The 18,530-nt window shown below is 43.1% G+C and overlaps 1 protein-coding gene across 1 annotated transcript; it reads right to left on the bottom strand.

Annotated features, from left to right (window-relative positions):
- Positions 1 to 1,492: 1,492 nt before the first annotated feature.
- Positions 1,493 to 10,405, bottom strand: tat (tyrosine aminotransferase; the record flags this gene model as incomplete). Its single annotated transcript, XM_079223837.1, has 11 exons — positions 10,105 to 10,405; positions 9,723 to 9,827; positions 8,966 to 9,033; positions 8,481 to 8,639; positions 7,296 to 7,434; positions 7,102 to 7,154; positions 3,501 to 3,653; positions 3,267 to 3,395; positions 2,306 to 2,389; positions 1,754 to 1,852; positions 1,493 to 1,633 (listed from the first exon to the last, which is right to left on the bottom strand). Exons 1-11 carry the CDS (start codon positions 10,400 to 10,402, stop codon positions 1,493 to 1,495), a joined length of 1,428 nt encoding a protein of 475 aa, XP_079079963.1. The 5' UTR covers positions 10,403 to 10,405.
- Positions 10,406 to 18,530: the final 8,125 nt, after the last annotated feature.

Below are 18,530 nucleotides of genomic sequence, written 5' to 3'. Positions count from 1 at the left end.
GCTTTTATCCAAAGCGACTTACAATAAGTGCATTCAACCATGAGGACAAACTCAGAACAACAAGAATCAAGAAAGTACAATTTCTTCAATAAAGTTAAACTACAAAGTGCTATCAGTAAGAAACATTTAAGTGCTACTAAAATGCTACTACGGTGCTCTTTTCCTTATTCAAGGATGCCACCGGATCAAAAGTCAGAGGTACAATCGATCCTGAGGCGGGTCCATCCAACAGTTGTCAAGATATTTCGCCCGAGACCAAGTATGTCGACCTCATGGTGGCGCTGGAGGAAAGGTCAAGGTTTCGTGGCAATAGCTCCCCTGGCTGAGACATTTCAGTCCCGAGAAGTGATGGACAGACTGACGTTGACGTTCCTTCAGCCACAAGGCCTCCATATGGTATATCATTTTATTTACCGTGTATTTATTATACGTGCACCAGACATGTATTTGATTTTTCGTTCTTTCTGCTTAAACATTGTACAGTAAAACGTTTTAAAGAAACTTTTAACGGTTTAAGTCAAATGTCACGACTTAAATGCAACATGGAGAAATGCTGCCAGGTTGAAAGACGTTTTTATCATCCAGAGAAGTTTTGAATGATCTCCAGGCCTGTAAACTGTTGCAGACCTGGAGACATGGAGAAATCCATTGTGTGCAGTCAGACAGGAAGTTACATAAGAGTCGAATAGCGTTTGGATTGCGTTGCACAGATCCTGAGGCCCTCTGAAGCTAATTTGTGATTCTGGATGTTTGATTCCATGAAGATTTAAAGTATACTATTGTATGCCATACGGTCTTTTTTATGGATATGCAAAACGCTTTGTTCTGATACTCATGTCAAAATGTCTTTATTCGGTACAGAGAACAAAACTACTAAATACAATTTTAGTTGTATATATACACATGTGTGTGATTCCATATGACACACAATTAACATACAAACAATATCCAGAGAATGTTCTGATAAAGAGCATGACCAATGTAGGCGGAAGTCGCTGTCTTGCAGAATATGCAGAATATTATCCATGCGTATTGTTTATAAAATGGACCTTAAAATATATATTCACTTCTTATAATTGGATGCCAGCTGGCGTCCGCAATATGCAGTCTACACATATGCAGTTGATATCAAAGAGGTTACATCACATTGACATACAAAGCATTACACAAATTATATAAATACACAAGAACAAGTCATATATATATACGCTGCCTGTATAAAATATAAATATTAGGTCGGCTCATTGCATACGGTTTACATAAAAAATTACACCATCGGTTGACAATCAGATGTGTCGCATCCAAGCTTTTTCGTTGCCACAGTGATGACGATACTAACACAGTTTTGACGTCCGATTTCTACATCTCTGACTTCCGAACAACGGTGGAATACAATTTCAATGCTGATTCCTGCTCAGTATATGTGACTAGTGGACAATTCTTCCGTCCTCTAGGCTTTGGTCTCCTCTGGGCCTGGTCCCGCTCTGACTCATCACTGGTCCAGATCGTTGCTGTCGCAGCTGCGGGGCCGATGGTGGCGCAGGCAAAACTCCCTGATCCGACTGCAGGCCTCCACCATCATCTCCTCCGGCACCGTCACAACGATGCGAAAGAAGTTTGGGTACTCAAACGCCTGGGAGACGGCAGAGAATGGACAGTCTTGGTCATTAAAAGGGTCACACATCTTTATTCTAAATGTGAGTGTGTAGGCGTGAAGGGGAAAATGGATAAATGACGGTAAAAGGTGTCTTACTGAGGCAGGCAGACAGAAGACTGACTGCTCGGTCACCAGCTGCTGAGTAAAGTCCACATCGTCCTTAAAATCTGGAAAGTTTTCGATGTCAATCCCCACCTGGACAAATGTGAACACATATTAACCTCTAATTCATATTAAAACTGCCTTAAATGTAATAAAATACAGCAAAATACAGCATACACATGCAGCAAACACATACAGCAAAATACAGCGTACACATGCAGCAAACACATGCATATAGGTAAGAGAAAGGAATGAATGTGGAATATTTATAATGTAACATGTTAAACTGCCCCTTAGAGGTCCCATATTGTAAAAAAAAAAAAAAGGAGGTCTAGGTGCGATATAAATAGTGTGAAAGTATAAAAAGGCTCATTCTATGGACACATAATAGCATACTAATTAAATTCAATTGATGTTTCCACTTTTTTATATTGCTATCAATTTTGAGATGTTGCAACCACTTCTTCAGATTTTTTAATATAAATATCAATACACACATAATTACATAAATAAGATAAACCTCATACAATACAATGTAGTACTTACCATGAGGTACATGGCACCTGAAGGCATGATCGGGTTCAGGCCAGGGACGGTGCACAGCTTATTGAAACAAATCTCTGAGTTGGTCTGAGGAAGACAAGAATAAGCCATCCAATCAGTCTCCTGTTATATATATTACTGTAATAGTAAAAAAATAGTTTTTAAATAGTTTGGTCACATAAATGTATAGGGATTATGAGTAAAGATTCCATTGAAGAGAGCCTTTTCATATTGTACTGTTATCATAAATAATCTGCACAATATACACATTATGTATATATAACACATAATAAAAGGAACCGTTAACCTGGACACCAGCCCGCTGTTGGCTCTGTGGCCAGTGTAGCGTTAGCGTGGTGGACTTAGCTAGCTAGCTAACTATCCAGCCGCTAAATGAGGGAAATTCAATAATTTATATACGCTCTTGTCACAGGGTAAGAAAGCACATTGCTTTCTCCAGATAAATGACAACTTTGTTCAGATCACTTTCCGTGACCAGTTTTAGGTGGAAGCTGGATTAGCAAAGCGGGCTAAGTAGCTGGTTGGTTTACTGGTTTCCTCATGCTTTGGTGCTGGACGATGAGCACAACAGCGATCAGGCCATAGCTCCATCTCTCTAATAGTTTACCCTAATGGTTGGGGAAGTTAGTAGTCTGAAAACGCGTCTATATTGTAGCTTGCTAGAGCTTAAAATAACAGTTCATCATCTTAAATGTTGATTCTGGCACAGAAAGATGACATTTTGAATGTGTAACCTTGGTCATTCGGAGGTCATTTGTGTTTGACTGTTTTGCCACCAGCTAACACGCTAAAGTAATCATGACGTCGGCAGTGAAAGGGTCTACAACATATCCATGCAAGGGTCAGCCGACCGACTCGTGCCTCCACTAGAATCATTGAGACAGTATTTTTGTCGCAGATTTAATGAATTTAGCAGTATATTACTCATGATCCCCATGTTTACCTTCAGAAAGCTGACGGTCTTGTTGTAGAAGCTTTGAGGTGTGTTGTTGAGGATGCTATCCAGGGCCCCCTGGACGATGCTACAGGCTCCCAGAATACGTTGGCTCAGTTTCACCAGACCCTGTCGAATCTGCAGTGGAGACATGCCGCATTAGGTAAATGTAATTGTTATCTATTGGAGTCTTATTGTTCTCTCTCTCCTAAAATAAGAATGTGCAAATAAAGCTGTATGTACCTTGGATCCAAATATATCATTCCTGTCGTGGATGAGGATCCATCCCATTCTCCAACCGGGGACCAGCCAGCGCTTAGCCAAGCCGCTGCAGGAAAGGATAGGAACGTCACTGCTGAGAGACGCCATGGAGGGACAACTGCAACCGGGGAAAACCTGAGGACGGGAGCAGGAACAAGATAAAATACGTTCAGATGGCAAAGAACATTCATGCTAAGGGTCGTTGTGCCTTCAAATGGAACATATGCTCAAATGGAGGCCATGTTGTTGACACAGAAAGCCAAGTAAGGTTCATTGTTAGATATCAAGTGGATATGTCCTAACGTGTTACGGTTCGGGTCGGTAATCTTCTTCAAAAACATTTTTGTTATATTTGTTGAAATTCTCATTACAGCTCGACAGTGACCAATAAATCAAATGCTCCGACTCAAAAAAGAAAGCACTGTAATTAGCTCGTCCAATCATTTAATTTGTTCTGAATGAAACCAGTCTTCCACAAGCTGCTAGCTTGACAGCTGTTGTACTAACCATAACCATAACTTGTTGTTTACAGTCATTATGATTATTTGCAGAGAGTGGCGTTTAAAGGAGGCCTGAAGGAATGGGCTCTCAGGGTTATCAAACTCGGCAACTTCCTCTATAGCTTTAGTTACTTTTGGAGCTAGTGCTGCGAACTACTTTCATTGGAAAATAGTTAGCAGCACTGGGTGGAGGTTTTTCGGTTAAATCATAAAAAAAAGAAGCATATTCTTGCTAGTTTCTCAACATTACCAACCCTGGCTTTAACAAACACTTGATTATACCAGTCAGCGAATATAAGATAAGTATTCTCCGTCTTATTTATTATTTTGCTTTCCACCATCTCCTGAGAAAAATATCTGGGTCTTTAGTAGCTAAATGCTCCACTATGCTAGTGGCTAAATGTGTTTGTTTGATGCTACCTACCGGTTGTTCGGAGCAGTGAGGGTGAACCAAAGCAAAAAAAGTTAAAGTATTTAAAGATACAAATTACCTAGTTGAGCGGCGGGAAAAATCGTTTATTTTTCACCATTTCTAACACAAATGTGTCTTAAACCTTTTCCGAAGCTCAGCTTCCTACTCATGCAAGAAAAGCATGTTAGCTCTGTTTAATATATAAATCGGTAGGGGAGCGAGAGGCTTTAAGGGAAAGGGAGATGTACAGTAACCACATAGAAAGCTGGTTCTCATTAAAGCCAGATATCTTTGGCTCCGAGTTGGGTACTGCCCCGCATCCTATTGGCCAGACTGCTGTGAATGACATAACATCAGGCATGTGCCTGCATAGCTCTCCAATTTAAAGCAGTTTTTGGCGTCTGGTTTGTTCCTCCCCCTACCTTCGTGTAGGATCACATAAAATATTATGTTCAGTACGGAGAAGTTGAGCGAGGTAGACATGGATTATTTACCAATATCAGCACTGGTCATTGGTTAAATACTAATAAATGAATGATTATCACAATAACTTTACATGCACAGAGATTAGCTACTCTCTGTGCATGTAAAGTTATCTGTTAAGTTAAGTTATCCTGTGCAGACATACGTTTCGAGCACTCATTCAAGAAGCAGAGGCTTGCTTGGCGGGTGCAGTTCTCAGACCCCCTGGCCCCACTCCCCCTATCCCAGCTCTCTACCTACACACAGCCCCCATTCCTTGAAAACCCGTCATCTGTATTGATTGCAAACAGATGCGGCCACAAAAGTGCAAAGTCATTCTGGTCTGTTTAGGTTCAGTGTGAAACGTTGGGGTTTGTGATGAACCCAACAACCCCGACTCCAAACTTTTCCACTCGCACCAACCCCTACGGCACATTTAAATAGCACAGGTACTAGCCCTTCAAAAAATATTATATGAAAGTGAAAGTTATGGCGTGGCTGAGTATGACAATAACTTACAGGATTTTTTTGCTTTTTGTGAAAAACTGCTGGTTCTGAAGCTACTTTCAGATAGTAAGTGGTTGCTGCCGCCGCCACCATAGTTTTCTATCTAATTGGATTCCTTAGTTAGAAACCTACTGTAAATGTTCCTGTCATGCTTTACAGGATGCCAGGTAATTAAATGGCTCATGTGGACAGGAGCGGCCAGCTACTGACTTTTTTGGGCCGGCAACTTTATTGTCCAGTTGGTGTCAGTCAAATCAGTGGCTACCATGGATGTATTGTTGCTATGCATTTAGTTATATGCACGATTTAACTAACTTTTTGTCAAAGTCTTTCATCATTTTACCATAATTTGACTTTAGGTAACGGTAACACATTTTTTAGCGTTTCATTCCCATAATATAACAAAGATAGCTTCTATCAAGAAATTCAACACCCAATGATGCTAATAATGGAATGATGCTGGAACTGAAATAATAATAATTTCAACTGTGTCAAATTATATATGTTTTTTTAGCTACAGCATATTTTGTAAAGGAAGGAGCTGCCTTAGTAATGGAGGCAAATCTCTGGTATGGCTGCTACCTTTATTGAGGCAAAGTGGCTATGCAGAAATTCACACTATGTGTGTTGTTGACAACATGTGGCTTCCAGTTTTTGGTGTTTTTTACGAGAAACTACATATGGTAATACCTAACAGTCAGAACCAGCTGTGGATTGAGAAAGTATAGACATCCCCTTGATTTTTATTTATCATCATATCAGAATGTTACCAAGGTGGAAAACTACTGGTATAAAATTCAACTCATCTCTTATCTCTTTTTATTGAGCAACGATATCCAAGCCTGTGTGTGTGTGTGTGTGTGTGTGTGTGTGTGTGTGTGTGTGTGTGTGTGTGTGTGTGTGTGTGTGTGTGTGTGTGTGTGTATACAGGAGTCTATGTGCATGTGGATGTCTGTGTACATATTTGCATGACCTCCAACAAAAGGTGACCGGTCCAGGCTTCTCAAGGCCAACATTGATGCCAACGCTTTGTACTGATTGTGCTGATTGTTTTTTTTCTCGGAAACATTTAAATTTGGTCAGTGTCTTTTTAACTCTTCATGATCACAATTGTTTTTGTTTTTTTAGTTAGAGAAAATAAAAATTCGGACTATCAAAAATCACCGTTTCTTCCCATTGAACAAAATATGACGCGTGCTTATGAAAGCTCGTACCAACCAAATATAAAGTCATAATATAATGAAAAGAATGTTGTACTATTTTGAGAACTAAGTTGCAATTTTACAAAAAGAGAGTCATGGTATTATGAAGATAAAGTACTCAGTTGTAGGATACTGATCAAGGTATTATATGTCGTTTTTATATTATATGTCGTTTGATTTGATAAATCCTCATGATATTCAACCATGTCTCCTACACAATGACGTCCCCATACAACTAAACTGCACTCTCCATTACGTTTCAAAGGGAACAGTTTAAAACATGTGGTTAACGTTGTAAATTGAAAGAAACAAAACCAGAAAAAGCCACAAAACTACTTGCTTCAGCTGATTACGATCGCCATTTTAGTAACAATTTGAAACAGGTGGTTAACCTTGTAAAATATATCACCAAATAAAACACAACCTGCTGTCACTGTGGCGAGAAACGTGCCTCGCTGGTGCTACAGAGGGCCAAGCCCTGTGTGTGTTGTTGCACTCACCATATCGCTGTAGATTTCATCGGCCAGAATGGGAACACAGTGTCTGGAGGCCACTGAAGAAAGGGGGGAAATTAAAATTCTATTGTTTCACGAAGATGAGGAAAATGCTGTTTTAGTCCAAATTTCCGCCCCCTGACAATTCAAACCTTTTTAGGAATTCAAACTATTTCTACTAAAGCAGAACTGCAGCTAACCTTTGAGGATTTTCTGCAGGTGTTCCTCGCTGAAGACGGAGCCACACGGGTTGGACGGATTGGTAATAATCAGACAAGATGTCCGCTCGTCAATCAGGCTCTCCATGTGTTGCAGGTCGGCCTCCCACGACTTCTCTGGCTGCAAACCAAAGAGGGACGTCAGGGTTACGGCACAAACTTGGTAACTTGGTCTTAGTAACGTTCAGGGGTAGTTACTGCGAACTATGAGAAAGCAACCTGCTATGGCGAGGTCACATTCATTTATGACGCCTGTTTAGGATGGTAATCTAATCTAATGTACTCAAGAAATTTGTAGATGTTCATAGATTTGTAGAGTTGCAGTGACTAACTGCAGTATGGCCCAAAAAGAAAATTCTGCACAAAATCCAAATTGTTACTGTTTGTATTACGGGTTTTAAAGCCATTGTTATTATCTGCGTGACAGCATCTCAATGTAAAGACGCAGTGTGATGGAGAACGCCGTATATATGTCCGCTCCCTTTAGTCAAATGCCATCAACGTATATGAGAGTTGAGTGTTTCATAGTTTACATCAGACGGGTTTGATACAGTACCATGTGTTGGCTTGATTTCCTTTTATTTTCTGTTTCCTCTGAATGTAATGTTGTCACGGTTCAACGCCACACTTTTCTTTAAGTTATTTTCATCCTGTCTGTGTACTAACTGTCCTGTCATTTCAGATCCTGCTGCACGCCCCCTTCATCAGTCACTCCCTCCTCATCAGCCCTCATTCCTTGCACCTGGCCCATCCCTGTCTCACCTGTAGCACATCCCCTCATTAGTCTTCACTACTTAGGTCTCCTCACTTGCACTTCCCCTGCCAGATTGTCTTGTGTTTTTGAACCTAGCTCTCCAGCATTCCTTGTGTGTAACCTGTAGTTACCTGTTAAGTAAAGGAATCATATTCTGTACCTCTGCCTTCCTGAGTTGTGCTTTTGGGTCCTTGGGTTATCGGGCCGTTACAAATGTAAGTAATGTCTTCTAAGCTCATGAAGAAGAATTCAAATCCATTTAATCTTTCCTGGCCACTGATATGCTCCTCAATTACCATTGGCTCTAACAGCTGTAGTAACTAAAATAAACAAATGTTCCCTTGCAAATTGAAAAGGTCGAGTGAGTGTCAAGCAGCTTGGTGAGGTAGGGATGGGACCCCCCTCCTACTTACCAGCAGGTTGTAGAGTTTGACCTTGATGCCCATGGAGACAGCCAGAGTCTTATATAAGGAGAAGCCTGGGCATGGGACCAGGATGTTGTCCCCGGGGTTACACAGGACACTGATAGCCAAGTCAATGGCCTGACTGCAGCCGCTGGCCAAAATCACATCCTGGAAGAGAGCGTGCTGCATTTAATAGACTCCAAAACAACATATTCATGCAAAAAACATCAACAATAACGTCATTGTCGCGTGCAGATTAACTTCCAAGACGCGCACTCACGTATTACAATCTGATTCTATCTATCATGAGCATAATATTGCAAGTGCAGCGAAAATGTCTTTTTCCTTCACACACAATGCATCTAGATTGTCATATAATGTGATTCCGATTATATGACAATCTAGGTAGCACTGCAGGTGACCGAGGATGAAAGGGCGTGAAAATCTGAATGTGTCAAGCAAAGGTGCGACGTGTTTGAGGAGTGATGACGCACCTCTGCCTCCAGCGGGGCCTCGGGGCAGCTGTAGAAGTTGGCCACTGCCTGTCGGCTCTTCAGATAACCTGCCGGTGGACACAGAGGAAACGTGTGGCTCATGCAAATTTCTGCTTACTAAATTTCACAATAGAAGTTGAAAGGGACAATGAGGGGCTCTTGGGCACTGACATGCAAAAGGCTTCACCACATCTTCTAATTTAAGAGCAAAACACAGACTTTATTGTTGTTTAGTTTCTCTTTATAGTTGATGAGTGTCTCTTTGTAGACATTTTCTGTCTCTTTGAAGCTGTTCTGTGTCTCTTTGTAGTCATGTTGTGTCTCTTTGGGGTTGATTTGTGTCTCTTTGTAGTCATGTTGTGTCTCTTTGTGGTTGATTTGTGTCTCTTTGTAGTCATGTTGTGTCTCTTTGTAGTCATTTTGTGTCTCTTTGGGGTTGATTTGTGTCTCTTTGTAGTCATGTTGTGTCTCTTTGGGGTTGATTTGTGCCTCTTTGAAGTAGTGTTGTGTCTTTGAGGTCATTTTGTGTCTTTTTGAGGTTAGTAAGTGTCTCTTTTGGTGACATGTTGTAGGTGAAGAGAGGCTCCTGACCCTTTTGGCCCCTGGGCCAGTAATCTATCCATGAAAAAACATCTCACCCTCATGCATCCGTTTGACTGCTTTTGAAGCTAACGTGAAATCACATTTCTTTACTTCCATGCATTTCAAGATGTTTGCTTTGGAATTTAATTTTTTTTTGCTGTTCAGTGCAACTCACCGACAGAAGGAGCGTAGCCGTTGTATTTTTGGGAGTCTATGGCATCTTTCATGGCCTGCAGCACCGCATCATCTGTCGGCAGGTTTCCAAACACAGTGGGATCCCCTGAGGAGCAAATGTGATGGGAGGCATTCAGTCACAGTGGCAGGATGCAAATATCACGCATCAACAAGGGTCAAAGGTCTGAGTCACTCTACACATGACAAATCGGGAATACGGGGCACATACATGTGTAAGAAACCATATATCTGTACTAGATCTTTTTAGTTGATAGTTAGATGTTTTAGTAGTATCAAACAATATAGATTATTAGTGTTTGCAACAAAGCTGCATGTCCAAAAGTGTTTCAAACACAGATGTAGTCATGCAGAAACCCTCTCACCTATGGAAAGAGAGATCATGGGTTTATCCGGGTTCGGATTGAGCTGCATCCCGTCCACAATGGCCCTGATGGGGTTAAGCGTGTTGTTGGCCATGTCGGAGGGCTTCACCTCCCATCTCTGCCTGCGGCTCTTGGCTTTGGTCGGATACAAGCTGCCGTTCACACTGACGTGGCGGACGGGGTTCCCGTGCACTCCCTTCCCGTTGACTTCGGTCGCGATCAGGCTTTTGCCGATGACGGTGCTTTTGCCGTGGACCCCATTCCCATTCCTCTGAACCAAGTAAGACTGGTTATCCATCCTGGAACTGATGAGGGAAATGACCACGGAGTGTTAGAGCAGCAACACACTCAAAACTGTTCTTAAAGGCACTCTTAAGGTACTTCATTCAAGTATTTGTACATTTATCTGATAGATGTAATTTTATAAAATATCATTTTAAAGATTCAACCACCCAACACTTTATTAAATACTCAAAATAAGCCCCTCTTCAACCTGCCAACAATAGCAGGCTCTTTACATGTTAATCAAGCCATTACAATATATCATAATTTAACACTCAGGGGTCCTCTGCATGTGACTACTGAATTAAATATATAATTGAGGTTCATTTTGTTCCTAATACTGTACTTTTATTCAAGTACAATTTGAATGTTGGACTTTTCTGTTGTACCAGTATATTTTATGATACTGTTACTTGCATAGAAGACATGCACAACTCCTCCAACAGTGGAGATTTCTCTTACAACTGCAAAAACATAAAAGTTGAGAATATCCCAGAATGAAGATGCTATGCTGGTCACGCCTGATTCTGCATATTCAAAGTGTATAATCAGACGCTCTCTCTCTGCTGAAAAACGTTATTTAACTTTTCAATCATCCGAAAGTAATTCTGTTCTAGCTGTTAGTAATATACCCTCTGCATAGAAGCGACAGAAACGGGATAAATACATAAATAACGAAGCATTATTGCAGCAAAAATAAACTTTGAATCAATTTACAACGGTGCGTTCCCCCCAAAACATTATGCACATTAATTCACAGTTCATTTGTATTTTATCAGACCATTCAATGAAATGTTAAAATCAAATCATATGCACTCACCTCATTAAATATTCAATAGAAAGTTTTCCAAAAAAGCAGCAGCGCGTGCAGGATGATGAACAATATCGCCTTTGGGAAGGTTTTACGCTGGTTATATATCAAGAGCCGCCAACATGGGTGTTGAGCCCTATCCATAATTCCATTGGTGGAGACCGAGGGCTGTGCCATGACACCCCTCCTACATGACTAACGAGAACCATACCGGCCATCAATTACCGGCGGGGGGGGGGGACAGGGGACCCGCGGGGAGCGGGGGAGGGACGGGGGAGGGACGGGCCGCACGCACGCGAAACGACACCTGCGCGAGAGTGCGTCACGAGCACTGTCGTCAACACAGAGTGCAAAGTGCAGCGGGACTGCATACATAAATATTCACATAGGGAATCATAATAATGTTATAAAGGGATTCATCACATACATGTAGTTATATGATACATTATTAATATATATATATATATATACACACAATACTGATTGTAGCTGCTTTCAGCAGAACTATAAAAGAGAAAGTGATTTTTGTATTTGTACATTTTTATTAAAAAGTCTTTGGTGCTGCTAAAACATAAAGTTACTTATTCATGGGTGGGCATGACATAATAAAGCTAATACCTGATTCGGTTCAGTTCAATGACCTGCTGTTTGCAGTGAGCACAGGAGTCTGACTGGCTGGCACTGGAGGCCAAAAGAAAAGTGCATCACGCTTAAATCTGTGGGAAACTACTTACACGGTGTCTGGCCTGCTGCTTCTCAGTCCCGTGCTCAGCATCAGTTCATGCTACAGCCCAAGTGAAATAGTGCCAGTGAAGGTATAGAGGTCCTCAGAGTAATAACAGATGGAAAAGTGGCTAAAAAAACAAAAAGAGCAATAAAAGACAAGGTTGTACTTTTGCATGAATTAAGACAAAAGAAACATTTCATAACATCATGATTGATAAACGATGAATTCATCCCACAAAACAGTTCTTTGACACAGGAGCATAACTTATATTGGGCCTATACTGACAAAATGTATTTTAAAAGGATAACATATTTCCTGGTTTTCCTCTTATTGGGATTTATTAAAAGTAATAAAAAGATGAATTACCACTAGCAACATCCTTTCATATGAAGCCATTCAAATCAGGGATTTCACCTTTTTGTGGACCATTTTATTGTCCTTTACACCTCAGCAACAAATATCACACATGTCAAAGATCCAACTGGTATTTCCTGAAAGAACATGAGAAAACAAAGATGTTTTGGCTGCTTGTGTGACCCTTTAGTTTGACCTTCACTCCCAAACTACAACGTCATTGTCTGGCTCTCCGTGAGGAGAAGACCCCTCGGCTTCATAAATCAGCACGGTGAGGCCTTCAAGATCCACTCAGCTCAAATAGTCACAGCTTTGCCTCAAGGCTTGCTACTATGACAAAGTCAAAGTATAACATTTTGAATTGTTGATGGTTTAACAGCTGCTAACCAAAAAAAACAAAAAAAGGGATCTGTATCTTCCAATATACTGTAAATCATCAATGATCATCAATTAGTATCGGCAGCAAACAGAAAACTGGTCAGGGATCCTTAAAAGTTATATATGCTCCCTTTTTTTCTTTTGTGCTGATCTGATCCGCGATCCGATCCATGAGTTTTATGATCCGTTGCACCACTATTATGCAGTGCTTATTCATATTGTTTGGATAACAGCAGGCTGATTGCACGTGACTCCTTTCGACGAGTCTTGACCACTCGTAAATTGTGTTTGTGCGAAGAGAAAATTAAATCTGAATGTGTCCGTACGAGTGATTCTCTCACAGGCCCATTTTCATTGTCTCATCCACAAATGTCCTTAAAGATATTGGCGCAAAATGTCTTGAAAACCATTTGCTACAAAAACGGCTTTAAAAACAGTGCAGTGTTATTTCATTGGTCGTTGCTCTTTAGCCTCATGGGGGAACATGCAACATCACATGGATCTGACTCAATACTGACACAGGGTAAACATTCCAGCTTGTACCTAATACATAAATAAACTGATACAAGCCTTCAACTGGAAGAAAATCCACCCTAAAATAGAATTATTCAATGTTTTCTGACACAACACAGATTGAATGTGTTAATCAGAGGCATTTCCTGATGAATTCTAATAAAACTGTCAGACTGTTGGAGTCACTCACTAATGATATGATGCCATCATCAATTCAAGCATGATGCAGTGTCATGTTGACACATTAAATTCTGTGAATGTCAACAGGTACATTCTGCTGGTAATTTTCCTTTTAATAGGGAGTTACATAATGAATCAATACCCACACAGTATACCCCTTGGTACTTTGCACCTTGCCCTCTACCGAGCTCGGTGTGCTTTGCCAACAGCCTTGGTCATCCCGTCTCTCACTGCTTTTGAGGGAATTCATGCGCACACAAAATACATGTTTTTCAGATAATTAAAGTTAATTGTAACATTCTGGTCGCCTAAAAATGTCTTATTCAGCGTTTGGTTTTACTTAGCTCCACCCTGTCATCACTTCTGGCTGCAAGAAGCCAAGACCCCGACGGACAAAAACCAAGATGGCGAAGGACAAAATGCAGTCCCCAAAGCAAGAAGTGACGTCATGGTGACTACACCCACTACTTTGTATGTTTTGCATATCCTTGGCCTGCTGTTAGTTATCAGTTGGCTTTTTCTTTTCTTATTTATAGCCCATGACTTTACATTTGGACACTCAAAGTTTCAGGTCCAGGTGTATTCATTATAACTTCTAACAGTCAAAGCAACTCATATCCTGTGTTGAGCGCCGTGTCCAGGATTTATTCATGTATAAATCAATGCTCAGGTCAAAAGCAGTGATCAGTGTCCTGATGTTGCCTCCACCACAAGGCTGGACTTCTTCCCTCCGACAGCACTGTGTAAACACACGTACACAGCAGACCATTAGTGATGAGCCGCTCGATAGTGTCGTGCCACCTCACGTAACATGACTCCCAGTGGGCGACCCAGGGAGAATAGGTCCAAACCTTCCTGATATCAGTAAATAAGATAATAGTCAAGTGGAAACAGGCTCGTCCACCGTTTGCTTTATACACACATTACACACTCCACTGTGTTGGGATTTGTTTTTACAGGAGACATCTTTGGCAAACAAAACTCATTTGGAGGCTTTAAAAAGGGACAGAGTGCAATATTTTGGCGGATTTATTCGCAGAAATGGAATATAATATAAATTAGCGGTTTCTATCTACATCAGCAGAGGGTTTCTACAGTAGCAGAGTGTCTTCTTCAGGTCGGCCATCTTAGTTCTCCGACACGCTTGGCACACGGGAGAAGTTTCAGTTCGTCGCAATCTTCAACTTCACTGCTAGATTTCGCCAAATCCTACTCTCCATGTTAGCTTAGCGTGTTTTTAATGCTTGCTGATTAGAACTGACATGAGCAGCCGAGGCTGATGGGAATGTCAGTAGTTTGCCCCTTTTATGAACCAAAGAATTGGACAAATACGGATTAAAGGATCATGAAGGGACACAGGGATGCGTGAGTCCTGCTCTCTGTGCTCAACCCTCACCAATCTCCCGCTGCTTTTATCCATCTTGTTTTTCTGCGACTGAGAACCAGACAGCAGCATGCTGGGTAGTGGAGTAGCGTTAGGTCCTAGATAGCCTAGCTTCCACCTGGGCTCTCCTCCCTGGGGCGGTTCGTGGCGTTGGATCCGGCAGGTCTGGCTGGTCGGCCGTACGCGATGATCGCCTCACAGTCCGCTGCACTTCATCCCCACGCTTCCTATTCAGATGTTGAACATGTTCTTTCATCTGCCATTAGTGATAAGAATGAACAAAAATGCAAACAAAGACAAAAATGTAGCTTAAGTTACTGTAAGCTGTTACTGTATCATACTTCAAGTAAGAAACGTTGATCTGCTGTTGGTGCGAGGATCATAATTACGTTATATCCTCATACAAACACAGCATACAAACCTTTATAAGATTGCAACAGTAGAGCTATTTTAATCTGCATCAACGTGTTGCTGGACCGACCAACTGACCAATAAACAACACACCACAAGAGTCTGTCGGGGAACCCACTGGGTAATTTATTTAGATTTTTTCATTGATTTGTCAGCACATCTTTACTGCACAACACAACCACAACTTAAAAGACGCCTGAGCAAATGCTACGATGCTAATTGAGAGCAGACGCAAGATGGTGGATTTCTAGCTCAAGCTCTACGTCACACAGTAATGCAGATCATATGTGTGCTTTCCAGGAGCAGCACTTGAAATTCACAGCCTCATATAACAGCTTTATTTGATCATGAAGCAACAGGCATGCATTTACTATAACCATGTTAAATTTCCCCAAGAAGGATTAATAAAGTTTATATTCTCATTCTTCATTTGACCCGTTGTTCATATAAAAATGTGTATTAGTGCAGCCATCAGACACGGCCCTGTGCAAGTTCCCATGCTACTCGGAGAGAAGTCTTTTCTTTTTAAAGCGAGGTTTGTATTCAGGGTCGCAATGAAACGGGTCCTCGCTGTCACTACTCGAAGAATCCCCAGAGTAAAGAGTGTTCACATCAAAAGACGAATCTGCATCTTCCTCCTCCTCCCTCCTGTCCGCCTCCTTGTCATCGCTGCCGGCTTGTACCACAGCCTCCACACAACTGGTGGAGGATCTCGGCTTTGTCACTCTACAGCACTCCTGAGCACTCAGTCTGGTAAGACTTACGTAGGGCTGTAGCAGCTTGGACTGCAGAAGCAAAGCCGGACTTGGCCGCGTCAACTTCAGCGTGGTTTTTCGGACTCTGCTGGTCTCAGACCTGAGAGCCAGGCAAGCAGTGGAGGCAGTGAAGACAGTGGAGGCGGCAGTGGAGGCGGCAGCGGAGGCGGCAGCGGAGGCGGCAGCGGAGGCGGCAGCGGAGGCGGCATTGGAGGCGGCATTGGAGACGGCATTGGAGATGGCATTGGAGGCGGCATTGGAGGCGGCATTGGAGGCGGCATTGGAGGCGGCATTGGAGGCGGCAGTGGGGGCAGCAGTGGAGACGGCATTGGAGACGGCATTGGAGACGGCATTGGAGACGGCAGTGGAGGCAGCAGTGGAGGCAGCAGTGGAGAAAGCAGTGGAGACGGCATTGGAGACGGCATTGGAGACGGCAGTGGAGGCAGCAGTGGAGGCAGCAGTGGAGAAAGCAGTGGAGACGGCAGAGGCAGCATTGGAGGCAGTGGAGACAGTGGCGCATGGCCTACCAGACCCCCGGGTCTTTGATTCACGACGAGGTCGTACACCTTGAGGAGTAGAGGTAGAAGCATCCTCCATAAGCGGCCCAGAGACATTGAAGGTGGGTAAGGGAGTACAAAAGGTGGTCGGGGCCTTCATGGACTGCTCGGGTGAAAGGTTTTGACTGAACCCGTCCAGCGCCTGAGAAGGTCTGGTTGGAGCACAAGCCCGTCTGAACTTTCTTGAAAGTTTGGAAAAAGATCGTTGAGTTGGTGGTTGGCAGCTGGCAGAGCTATCCTGAGATAAAGGAGCCGTTTTCACTTCTTTCGGTGGAGTTGTTGCCACAGTGTCTGGGTGGTCGATCGTAGTGTCTTTCATTGTTCCCAGAGGTGTGGCGTTGCTCCCTGAGGAATGGCGGTGTGGAGAAGTTAGCACCTGAGGACTAAGAGCGGAAGCCGCCTGTTTGTTGCTAACGGTGGAGTAATTTACAGGTGCATGATGGGGTTTAAACATAGGGCAGCTCCTCCCGACGAAGGCAATGTCTATCAGTCGGACCACGGGCGATAACAGGACGGGGGTCTGAGTGTCTCTGGACGAAGAGGGCCGGGGTAAAGGTTCCGTTTGAGACCCGTCACTCGCTAATCCAGGTGAGCCGGAGCGCTGCTCGTCTTCGGGGTTCACCCGTTCAGATGCCTGGACGGCCGTCTGAAGATGGGCGGAGGTCTGCGAAGGTGGATGTCGTTGGTCAGGGAGGCACGGGACGATGCCAGAGGGCGTGAGGTCCTGCGATGAAGCGGCGGATGAGGACGACTGGAACAGCGGGGGAGATGAAGAAACATTGGCCTGAAGCAGCAGCTCCTCCGAGTACTCGTCGGGACACTCCTGCAGGATGCTCCTCACCCAGCGTTGGTGCTTGGAGCAGAACTGAGGAGAGGAGGCGGCCTCCCGAACACCTCCCCTGCTCCTCGGACTGATTTCTTCCTTTTCCTCGTCACTGCTGTCTTTCTCCGACCTCCTGACCACCTCGCCATCCTCGTCTGTTTTTAAAGGTCTGCTGACATCTGAAACATTGTCATTCTCCAACAGTAGAAGTCCGTCTTTGGGTGCATCTCGGTCAGCCTCCATTAAGTTGAGGAGAGCCTCTGTGGAGCTGCCACACAGAACAGACCTTGAGAGTTGGGTCTCGAATCCATTCCTTCTATGTGCCGATGACTCAGAAATGCTGCCCGGACGGCAGGAAGCGGCATCTAAAAAGGAACAGAGGAACATTTGTCAATATTGTCTTGCCACTGTTGCAAAGACAGATTGAACATATAAGGACACACATGGTATGAGCTTGACATTTGGATGTGATTGGCGTTTCTCACCACAGTGCAGCAGTTTCTTCAGGGTGCTCGCTATATTGGCGGAGTCGGAGGCAATTACTTCCAGTAGCAACTTCTCCTCCTCAGTCACGGGGCTTTCTTTCTTCAGTATCTAATACACACACAATGCAGTCAATTAAAACAATGTGTCGTGATATCAGAGGCAATTCAGGGGTTGGATTTTTCACGGCCCTTCGTGTTCTCCTCGTGTTCTCAGGTGCCTGGCGGCGGCCACCGGTGGGCGCTATTGTGCGATGTTTTGGTAAACGGGCCTCAATAAATGATTACTATCCACTCTAGAGTAGAGTAATTTACTCATAGACTTCTATACAACCGGAGGAGTCGCCCCCTGATGGGCAGTAGAGAGAATGCAAGTTTTAGGACACTTCAAATCGGCAGAACTAGAGGTTTCCATCTGATCCCGTCTACCAAAATGCTGCTTTCATAAAGAGGGCACCAAACAGCGAGCACACACACCGTGTCAATGTAGGTATCTCCTGGTAGCGCGGTCTCCAACTCCTGTAGATAGTGCAGCAGTCGGTCCTCTACTTTCTGGGCATAATGTTCACCATAATGCTCCTCCATCTGATTCTGAAAGAATACGAGATGCGGACGTAGTCATTATACATTTTTATGGAGCCTCGAGTTCAGCTTTTTTGGCCGTTGCCATCTTGGTTGTTTTTTTTGCAACCAGAAGCGACACGATACGGTGGAGCTTTGTACAACTGAATGCTGAATAAGACATTATTGAGCACCCAAAAAAGTTACA

Source organism: Taurulus bubalis (genome assembly GCF_910589615.1).
Source record: "Taurulus bubalis genome assembly, chromosome: 9".
In the NCBI taxonomy this organism is placed as follows: Eukaryota; Metazoa; Chordata; class Actinopteri; order Perciformes; family Cottidae; genus Taurulus; species Taurulus bubalis.
This window is presented reverse-complemented; position numbering and strand designations above follow the sequence as displayed.